At 45.6% G+C, this 11,498-nt stretch overlaps 1 protein-coding gene across 1 annotated transcript in view; it reads right to left on the bottom strand.

Annotated features, from left to right (window-relative positions):
- Positions 1-11,498, bottom strand: part of LOC103208507 (LARGE xylosyl- and glucuronyltransferase 1) — a 705,596-nt gene that overhangs the window by 201,855 nt on the left and 492,243 nt on the right. Inside the window, exon 6 of the mRNA XM_007954215.2 lies at positions 454-558. Within this exon, the coding sequence (XP_007952406.1) occupies positions 454-558 (105 nt within the window). The remainder of the gene's footprint in view (positions 1-453; positions 559-11,498) is intronic.

The following is an 11,498-nucleotide window of genomic DNA, read 5'->3' as shown; positions in this document are numbered from 1 at the left end:
AACTCTAATGGTTAGATGCGAAGCTTACAGAGCAATGAGTTCATGTTAATGGTGGTGAAATAACTGAGAAAAAGAGAGGGAGAATGAGTGCCCCACCTGCAGAATGCCATTGATGTCACAGAGCTAGACACACAGAAACTGCTGGAATAGCATACTTTCTGCTGTGCAAATTTTCCTCAAAAAATAAAATGAATTCTTAAAAAAGAAAAAAAAAATAGATGTCTAAGAGGATCTATGTCTGAAGGTCAACAGGAGTGTCACAGGCTGCCAGTGCTCAGCAGCCACTTTGCCCGTAGCTGCTGTACCAGGAGAGAACGGGAAGGCTGAGTGCCAACGTACTGCCTGCTGCCAAATTCGGGCAACCAGGCTGCCTCCTCCTGTCCTGTGGAAGAAGCACTGAGCCTGCACATCGCCCTCTGTGAACCCTCGCCCACCGACACCCCTGTGATGTACCTGTGTTATAGCCCCTTCCAAGGGCAGGCCAAGGGCGGTGATTTTTCCACAGGTTTCCAAGGTACCAGTCACTCTGGTTCTCTACCAAGCCCAGGACCTGCTGACCTGTAAAGAGAGAGAAGGCCAATGTCTTAACAGGGGAAGCCTTTTCAATCAGGGAGTAACAGAGGATACAGGCATGGTAAATGATCATGCCAACAGCTTACATATATTGGGAGTGTATTAACTCACCAAATATATTCCAAGTCCTGACCTAATGACTTAACTAGTATTAATTCTAATATTTAAATAACTAGTATTTAATTCTCAAAATTATGTGGTTATTATTATTATTATTCCTATTTTATAGAGAAGAAATAGAGCCCCAGAGCAGTTAATTAATTTCTCCAAGGTCACCCAGCTAATCTGTGATAAAGCCAGAATCCAAATCTATCCCTCCCTCCCTCCAACTAATACAACAAAATACTGACAAGTTTCCCAGCTCCACAATTACCTCTCCATTGTATATTAATGTACTGGCTTTTGGGGCAGGAACTGAGACAATTTTCTCACATCACAGAAGAAGCACTGACTCTCTTTTGAGGAGAACGTAGCACATTTAAGAGACCCACCCTTTGATTACCTTCTCATAGTTTTTGCTGTCACATCTACTGCTTCCTCCAAAATATATCTATCATATGTCAACAAGTGTCATCTTTTTTTTTTTTTTTAAGCATTGGAAGGCATCCTTTCTGGAGTAACGTTGTTTATGGGAACAATTACTTCCCTGTCCTCAGCACTTAGCTTCTGCTTGGATGTTAGCCTAAGCCTCCCATGCACCTTAGTGTCTTTAGGTCCTCTCTCCAAGTTAATCTCTTAGGGCATAGCTGCCTTTGGGACGTGGGCAGGAAGTCTTCCAAGTAGAGCACTGGATCCAATTGGCTTGCATTAGACAATACCATCATGCCGTTTGTAAAAGGCATGCTCTTAGAATTATTGCTATCATTGTTAGGTGCGGTTGAGTGAGCTCCGACTCATAGCAACCCTGTGTTCAACAGGATGAAACACTGCCCAGTTCTGCTCCATCCTCACAATCCTTGCTATACTTGAGCCTATCATTACAGCCACTGTGTCAGTCTATCTTGCTGAAGGTCTTCCTTTTTCTCTCCAACCCTCTACTTTACCAAGCATGATATCCTTCTCCAGGGAATAGTCCCTTGTGACAACATGACCAAAGGAGGGGAGATGAAGTCTGGCCATTCTCACTTCCAAGGAGCATTCTGGTTGCACTTCCTCCAGGACAGATTTGTTCACTCTCCTGGCAGTCCATTCGATTTTCAGCATTCTTCACCAATACCACAATTCAAAGGCATCAACTCTTCTTCAGTCTTCCTTATTCACTGTCCAGCTTTCACATGCATATAAGGCAACTGAAAATACCAAGGCTTGAGTTGGGTGCATCTTAGTGTTCAAAGTGTATCTTTGCTTCTTAACACTTTAAAGAAGTCTTTTGCAGCACATTCGCTCAGTGTGATACAACATCTGATTTCTTGGCTGCTTCCATTGGTGTTGATTGTGGAACCATGTAATAAGAAATCTTTGACAACTTCAATCTTCTCTCCATTTATCATTTATTTGTCCAGCTGCAAGGATTTTCGTTTTCTTTATACTGAGGTGTAATCCATACTGCAGACTACAGTCTTTAATCTTCATCAGTAAGTGCTTCAAGTCATCTTCACTTTCAGCAAGTAAGGTAGTGTCATCTGCGTATCACAGGTTGTTAATGAGTCTTCCTCCAATCCTGATGCCACGTTCTTCTTCATATAGTCCAGCTTCTTGGATTATTTGCTCAGCATACAGATTAAATAAGTATGGTGAAAGGGTACAACTCTAACAGCACACCCTTCCTGACTTTATTATCAACCCCACTTCATAGACTAGGAAACCGAGGGTCACAGAGCATCAGTGGTTTGCACAGCAAGTGATGGAGCCAGTTGTCAGCTGCTGTCCACTTGGCCCCACGCACAACGGAACAAAACACCGCCTGGTCCCACACCATCCCCAGGATCAGATCAGACTGCTGTGATCTACAGGGTTCGCACTGGCTGATTTTAGGAAGCAGATCACCAGGCCTTTCTTCCTAGTCTGTCTTAGTCTGCAAGCTTCACAAAACCTGTTCAGCATCATAGCAACACACAAGCCTCCACTGACAGATAGGTGGTGACTGTGCCAGAGGTGCATTAGCCTGGAACTGAAACTGGGTCTCCTGCACGGAAGGTGTGAGTTCTACCACTGAACCACTCTGCCTTCAGAGCCAGGACATGGATCTCCATTTGTCTGACATCCTGGCTCTTTCTACTATCTCAAGTTGTCACTGCTTACTTTCCCAAAAAACTTGAGAGGTAGGAATTTTAAGTCCACAGTGTACAGAAATGGAAACTGCGAGTTGGAGCATTTACATAACTCATCAAAGGTCACGCACATAATAATCACCGTCTTCCATAATGAAGCAGCGCCAGCTGGAACCAAAATCCTTACACTGTTGGCCAACCTGAGAAATAAAGACCTTTCTGACCAAATGAAAGCCTGGCAGCAAGTTAGGAAAACACAATGGCTTTCCCGGTACACCCTGCTGGGTGACACAGAACCTCCTGGGTGTGCTGACAGCTTCCTGAAATGATGGTGTGTGGGTTTGGTGTAATTTATTTCATCAATTTATCGTGCTCCTATCTAAATCATCACTGCAGCACAAATACATAAATTAGAGGCATGGGAAAAATACTACCACTCACTTTATCACTGTAGATGTTTGCATCCAAAACTTGTAGAATCTCTCAGAAAAACATATCACCCATTCAGGGAGTGTAAGAGCCAATCAATTCCATGGGCAACAAGCTTGACTTGGGATGTTCTTGCAAAACAATTAGATCTGGGAGGCGTGGGGTCCTTAGCTAGGATGCTACGTGCCTCGTCCTGATGTTAGGACCCTTTGAGAGCTCATTTAAAACCCTCACACCATGGGACACAGAGGGGTGGTGTGGTCTTTAGAGGAGCTGCTTCATAATTACTAATGACCCCAGGTTGGTGCAATAATGTTTTTTTTTTTTTTTTGGAATGACACATACTCACAATGCACAAAAGGGGATGATCTGTCATTGGATTAGGGTAGACATCTGGATTTCAGTTAAGGTCATTTTCAGATATCTGAGAGGCAAGTTCTGTGTGCTGGCATTGTGTGTGCTTAAGTCCATTTACTTCCTCCAATTCACCTCTATCAGCTGTACTCCATTCGGGACAAATCAAAATGAGTATTGGTTTGCAACTTGCATTTTCACCTCTGTGTCTTGCTCACAGAGCCCTCCCTTGGCAGGAACCACCCTTGCCCCAGCTGCTGTTAGCTGCCATCAAGTCGACTCGGACCTACGGCAACCTTACACACAACAGAAGGAAATGCTGCCTAGTCCTACATGATCCTCACAGTCACAAGGCTGTCTGAATCTTCACTGTGGCTACTGTGCCAATCCATCTCACCAAGGGGCTTCCACACCCTCTTTGGTCCTCTACTTCATCCCCTACCTCCTCTAGTGATTGATCCCTTCAGATGATGGGACAAAAGTGTGAGTCAAACAATGTTTGGCTGTGACCCACAAGGTTTTCCTTGGCTAACTTTGGTAAGTAGATTGTCAGCCTTTCTTCCTAGCCTGTCTTTGTCTGGAAGCTCAGCTGAAAAAACATCCACCACAGGTGACACTGATGGTATCTGAAATATCAGAGGTATAGTTTCCAACATCATAGCAGCACCTAAGTTTTCCCAGTATGACAGACTGACAGAGGGGTGGTGGTCCCCTCCCAGTATGACAGACTGACAGAGGGGTGGTGGTCCCCTGCGACAGTCATAATCCTGTCAGGCTCATGTCCACCATGAAGCCACCCATGAACACCACTAGTCTGTGTCATCACTTTACCGGCACTCCCACACTGTAAGATTTTTCCACTTTCTATTGGGATTTTCGCCAGCAGCTTACTTACATTCTTTCAAGGACAAAGTGAGTGATATGCAGGCATAGTCACACCCCTCAATTGTAAATACTGATCTCTTACATTAGTCTATAACCCAAGCCATGGTGATTTCAATAGCCTTATATGCATCTGAAGGGAGCCCTGGTAGCATAGTACCTAAGACACTTGACTGCTAACCAGAAGGCTGGCGGTTCAAACCCACCAGCTACTCCTCGGAAGGAAGATGGGGGCAATCACTTCCGTAGTGATACTGCCTTGGAAACCCAAGGAGGGGTCGCTATGAGTCATGTCCGACTTGACATATAACAGCAACACATGCATCTGAAAGCAGGACAATGAATAATAAGGAAGACCAAAGAAGGGTTGATACGTTTGAATTTCAGTGTTGGTCAAGAAGAATGAACAAATGTGTTTTAAAAGAAGTACAGTTGGAATGCTCATTAGAAGTAGGAATGGCCATACTTTGTCTCAGGTACTTTGGTCATGATGTCGGAAGGGACCAGTGAAAAGGGGGAAGACCCTCAATGAGATGGATTGACACAGTGGCTGCAACAATGGTCTCAAGCATAGCACAGACTGTGAGGATGGTGTAGCAGGCAGGGTTTCTGTTGTATATAGGGCCTCTATACAACAACAACACATCAGTCTAAGGACAAAGGCATGTAGTATCTGAAACACACTAGGTGTTTTGAAAATGTCTGCTAAATGAATGATATTTGGCGGGTGCATCCACAGTTGGTGGTGGCCAACTAATGTTAATGTGTTATCTCCTCCACACTTGTGAAGCTGCAAAACACTTCACCTGCTTCCCATTTGCCAACATCAACACTTTCTTCCACTCAACTCTGGGAACTCAGCCATCTGCCTCATCTGTATGCAGGACCTCAAAGATGAGGTGGCAGCTTACCAGAATGTTGTTTAGAAGCAAGGACGGCAAGACTTTTGATTCGCTTGCTTTTGACATGTCATCAGGAAAGACTAACAGCTAGAGAAGGTATCATGTATGGTACAAGGCCAACAAAAATGAGAGAAACCCTCCACGAGGTGGCTGGACACAGGAACCACAATATACCCGCACAAGCCAACAGTCCTGAGGACAGCACAGGACCAGACAATGTCTCATTGTGTTAGACATAAGATCACCGTGAGTTGAAGCTGACTTGACAGCAACTAATACCAACAAGCTCTCCTCAAGGCTTCAACTTAAAGTCCTACTCTCCAAAGAAGGAATGCTTTGCATACTTAATATTAAGTCACGTTATCCCAAAGAATAACATGCAAATTCCCTTCTCTTGATTTGCATATGGGCTACATTTCTTATAATGGTAGCACACAATCCTTTTAGGCATAACAGTCTTCTCAGAGGTTAAAGAAGGAAAGAAAGAAAAACCCCTCAAACAACAACATAAAAGTTTTGAAATCCATCATTATAACATGGATTCACAGCTGCTCCATTGATTATTAAAATAGGAGTAAGGGTGAACAATTGTGCTTAGTGTTGTTCTACACATGGGCTTGTGAAGCCCCTGAGCTAACACCCACCCCTCATTGTGGGCAGGGAACCAGGTGCAGCAGTATAACCAAACACTCACAACTACCCCCAGAGTCGATTCCAACTCATAGGACCCTGTAGGACAGAGCAGAGATGCTGCATGGGGTTTCCAAAGCAGACTGCCTCATCTTCCTCCCATGGAGCGGCTGGTGGATTTGAACCGCCAGGCTTTTAGTTAATGGCTGAGACCTCAACCAGCATGCTACCAGCACTCCCTCATGCAGCAGTCTGGCTGGAAGTAAAGACTGGAGACTCTGAAGCCTGATTGCCTGGTTCCGATTCTGGCTCTAACCCTTTCTAGCTGTGTACCTTTGAGAAAATTACTTAACCTTTCTCTGCCTCAGTGTCCAACTTCTCTGGCTGTTGTCAGATTTAAATAACTTCATATGTGCAAAGTGGTTAGAAAAGGGGCTGGGTCATACTACAACAAAACAAAACAGTTGAGAGTCAGTTCCAACACACGGAGACTCCATGTATCAGAGCAGAACTGTGCTCCACAGGGTTTTCAGCAGCTGAGTTTTCAGAAGTAGATCTCCAGGCCTTTCTTCTGAGGCACTCTGGGTGGACTCAAACCTCCAACCTTCTAGTAGGCAGAGGAGTGTGTTAACTACTTGTACCGCCCAGAGTCTCCTGGAATATATTAAGTACTACAGAAGTGATGAGGAGCTCTGGTAGCACAGGGGACAAGGCATTTGGCTGCTAACCAGAAGACCAATGGTTCAAACCCACCAGCTGCTCCACACGAACAAGATGAGTCAGTCTGCTTCCATAAAGATTTACAGCCTTGGAAACCCAATGGGGGTCACTATGAGTTGGAATCCACTTGATGGCAGTGGGTTTGATTTTGATTTTGGTTATATAAGTGACAGCTATTTCTTAATATAAGGGGCTTTGCTGGTGCAGTGTCTAAGGCATTTGACTGCTAACTAGAAGGCTGGCTAACACCAGCTGCTCCAGGGAAGGAAGTAGGGGCAATCTACTTTCCAATGGGGGTCACTGTGGGTTGGATTCGACTTGCTGGCAGTGGGTTTGGTTTTGGTTTTATTTCTCAATATCCCTGTATAACCTAACCTGTGAGCTTCTGAAGGAGACTGTCTCCATCATGTGGTTATTTTCTGGAGGTCATCCAACACAGTGAGGTCATTCTAGAACTTGGTTTCCCAACCCCATCTGCTTTATCACCTGGGATTTTAATTGAACAAGTCCAGGGCCTTGATACAGCAATTACTTGTTAGTTGGGGGGCTGTGCTATACCCCCCAACCACGCACACACACTGCTCTGGTCTCTTAACCAAGCCATTCTCTTCTCCATGGAAGTGGAAGGAATTATCTGACCAGTGACTTTCAGAAAGAACTGAGTTTTTGTAGCTCAGCCCTTGCTCCGTGCCTTCTTCCATTAGCCAGCATGCCAGCAGAGAGCTGCATGCAATCTGCTCTCCTGCATCCCAGCTTTTATATGGCAGGTATGGCAGGTCCTTCCTGAGGAGGTGGCAGCTGCCCAGCATGTCCCATGACAAGGGGGGCAATGCCAGTTCTGGGTTGTAGAAATATCCATGTAGGTGCACATTGAAGACAAGTCCTCCAGTGTAACCTATGTCAATAAAATAGGGTGATATTTTGCTTTCACTCTATTTTCCCTGAATTGGTTCAGAATCTGAAGTGGGGGAAAGAAATATGCATTAATTCTCTTATACATCACCCCTTCTGACTGAATTCTGGCTGTGGGGGCCTAGTAATGGGCAAACTTCCCAGGTAATTCAGATGCACATTAAAATTGAACAACTATTGATTGGGGTCTGGAAGACCCTACTTCATCAGGGGCAAGGTTCCTATGCAGGGACACCAGGAAACAACAAATTTATGTTTCTGTTTTAGGTGCCACTGAGCCAGTTTTGACTCACAGTGATCTCACGCACAACAGAATGAAACAGGGCCTGGTCCCGTGCCATCCTCACAGTTGTTGCTATGTTTGAGCCCGTTGTTGCAGCCCCCATGCCAATCCACTGTTGAGCATCATCCTCTTTTTCTCTGACCCTTTATTTTACCAAGCATGATGTCCTTGTTCAGGGACTGCTCCCTCCTGATGACATGTCCAAAGTATAAGAGACGAAGTGTCACCGTCCTCAGGTCTAAGGAGCATTCCAGCTGAACTTCCTCCAAGGTAGATTTGCTCATTATTCTAGCAGTCCGTGGTACACTCAATATTCTTCATCAACACCACAATTCAAATGCAACAGTTCTGCAGCCTTCCTTATTCATTGTCCAAATTTATAAAAAGAAATTTAGATACAAATTTATATGGAGTCTAAAGCTACCTCACACACCAGCAGAGCTTAGCAGCAGCCACCAGTGCTACACTCACTTCTTGAGTACAGTTAAGTGACATAAAGAAAATGAAACTAGAGCCAGACTGCCCAGGTTCAAATCCTGGCTCTTCCACTTACTAGTTGTGTCACCCTAAGCTTGCTTAAGCTTGTTATGTTTGTCTTTTCATTTGTAAAATGGAATAAATAAATAGTACATACCTCAGAATTAAATGTTTTTTCCTTTCTTCTCTAGGTACAAGTTAATTTATGAAAATTAAGCTACGTTTTGTTGCTTATTCACCTATTACCACTAACGGTGCCTAAAAAACAGTAAAATATATATTGTTGTTGTTGTTATGTGCCATCGAGTCGCCCCCGACTCATAGTGACCCCTCCTTGAGTTTCCGAGGCAGTATCACTACGGAAGTAGATTGCCCAACCTTATATTAGGTATTTGCTATTATTATTACACCCAGACTTTCCGGCTCTACATTCTGCCCTGGGAATCCCTGGGTGGTGCAAGGAGTTAATGTGCTTAGCTGCCAACTCAAAGGTGCCTTGGAAGAAAGGCTTGGAGATCTACTTCTGAAAAGTCAGCTCCTGAAAACCCTATGGAGCACAGTTCTACTCTGACACACACAGGTTGTTTTGAGGCAGAGTTGACTTGAGGACAACTGGTTTATATCCTGTCCCGTCTGCCTAGACTTCCAGTCTCAGTCCTCATCTTTGCTCCTGTTTTGGTTCCCTAGTGCCGTTCTAACAGAAAATACCACAAATGGGTCATCTTAACAAACGGGTTTATTCTCTTACAGTCTAGGAGGCCAGAAGTCTGAGTTCAAAGTGCCAGCTCTAATGGCTGGGTGAAAGCCCCTTGACCCTGGGCTTCAGCTTTACCTCTTGCTCCTGGCCCACTGTGTGAAGATATCTCTTCACTCAGGCAGCGGCTGGCTGCTGAGGCTAATAAGCCCAAGGTTGATAAGTAAAATGTCACAGTCCCAAGATTATCGCACAATGCGGCAGACCACTGGGTCGAGTCCAGGAACAATCCTAAGATCGGCAGACAACATGGCAGGGCGCTGAATGAAGACTTGGCTACATGCAGGGTCCAAGAGTGCCAAACAGCTGCAGAGACCTTTCTCAGAGCTGCTTCTTATGTACTGGAAGCAGACCATATCCCTAAGGCAGCTACCCACCTGCCCCAGTAGATTCCATCATGGAGTTGATTACCAGTCTCATCATGGGGAATAACTACATCCAGCTGTGCAGCCACTCAACCAGGCCCAGCCAAGGTGACACACAACTACCACAATTCCTTAGCTGGCATGAATGTTAATCTGCATAGACATTGGTGAAATTCAATATTGACTGAGGGTTTGCTTTGTATGAGACACCACACAAAACACTAAGGAATCAAAGATAAATAAAACACAGTCCTTGCTCTAGAGGCAGCAAGAAGGGGAGATGGATAAACAATTATGAAACAGTGTGATGCTCGTGATGACAGAGACACTGATAAGGCAGGTGGATGGAGAATAGAGAGAAACTGATTCTGTGGGGAAAGTGGGTGATGCCTGCTTGGCATAATCTCCGGAATCATCGCCCAGAACCACTTCTGCTTTTCAGGCAGCTGCTGCCCTTCCACTCATACCTCTGAATTCCCAAGCGGCGTATGCATCCCCAAAGCTTCTGCTGAGGGTGCTTCTAGGCAGAGAGGACCCCTCTGCTCCCTAGTGACAGCATGAATGAGGCAGGTCATTTTCTGCAGTTCTGCCAATCCTAGCTCATCAGCCAGGTGGCATTTAAATCCTGGTCTCCAGAGGTCAAAACCTAAAGCTTTAAGCTTTAGGAGCTCTGCTAGCACAGTGCTTAAGGCACTTGACTGCTCACCAGAAGGCTGGCGGTTCAAACCCACCAGCCACTCCTTGGAAGGAAGGTTGGGCAATCCTACTTCCATAGTATCACTACTACGTGGGTTTGCCTTGGAAACCCAAGGAGGGGTAGCTATGAGTCGGGGCCGACTCCACGGCAAACAACAACAACAACAACTCCAGAGGTCAAAACCTAAAGCTTTAAGCTTGGTTATGCAAACACAGCCTCAGCTACCACCCGTTAAGAGGTAAAACCCCAGGGAATGCTCCTGGGGAGATGGCATGGATTGCCACCATGTGCTAACTCGGTCAGCATTCTGTCCCGCCCGTCTTGTCTTCTTAGGAGTTATTATAATAAAACACCGTGACTAACAGAAAGGGCTTTGTCATTGTTTTCTGCGCTGGTCCTGTGGTTATGATTAAGTGTGCTGTTCTCTGTCTTCCTTACTCTAGGCACAAGTTAACTTATGAAAATGAAGCTGTCTTCTTTGCTTATTCATACATCACCACTAACAGCCAGACAAGAGTGAACAAGCTTGCGCTGCTGCCGGGGTTCTGGGGCTGGTGTCGCCCGCCAGCAGATGGATGGTTCTGGGTTGGGCACTCCCCACCCTTCCCAGCTTCAGGCTCAAGGCAGGGCTCCTGCTGTTCAGGAGGTGAGGGTGGGGGAACAGAGCTGGTGATCCTTCCGTGGTTTGCCTGTCTGCCAGGCAAATGTCGGACAGGACCTTTGTCCACCAGGTATGAGGAAGGCAACATGATCACTGAGAAAGACAAAGGGTTTTGTCACTGTCTGTAGGGCTTGACCAAGGCTTACCTTCTCTGAGCCTCAGTTTCTGTTATCAGTTGAATTCAAGGATATGGTTAGGTACCTAGCCCTATGTAACTGCCAATGTGACCTTGTTTGGAAATGGGGTTTTGTGGTTGCTAAGGTTGTTGTCAACTTGGCTGGGCCTGGTTGAGTGGCTGGGCAGCTGGGAGTAGTTATTCCCCATGATGAGACTGGTAATCAACTCCATGGTGGGATCTGGTGCAAGTAGCTAAGGAGCCACTTTAGGGATGTGGTCTGCTTCCCGCATATAAGGAGAAGCTTTGGGATTGGTCTCTAGCCTTTTGGCACGCTTGGACCCTACATGTAGCCAAGTTGTTGTTCAACAGGCTGCCATGCCCTGCTGTCATGGGACTTCATCTGGACTTGAATTAGTGGCCTGCCATGTTGTTTGGTAATATTGGGACAGTGCCTTTTCACTTGTCAACCTTGGGCTTGTCAGCCTCAGCAACCAGCAGCTGTCTGAGTGAAGAAAGGCCTCCAGCTTCAGT

This window comes from Orycteropus afer, unplaced genomic scaffold (assembly GCF_000298275.1).
Source record: "Orycteropus afer afer isolate SDZICR_OR568_19922 unplaced genomic scaffold, OryAfe1.0 scaffold00446, whole genome shotgun sequence".
Taxonomy (NCBI): Eukaryota; Metazoa; Chordata; class Mammalia; order Tubulidentata; family Orycteropodidae; genus Orycteropus; species Orycteropus afer.
The sequence above is the reverse complement of the archived record's forward strand: the minus strand, read 5'-3'. Positions and strand labels throughout refer to the sequence as shown.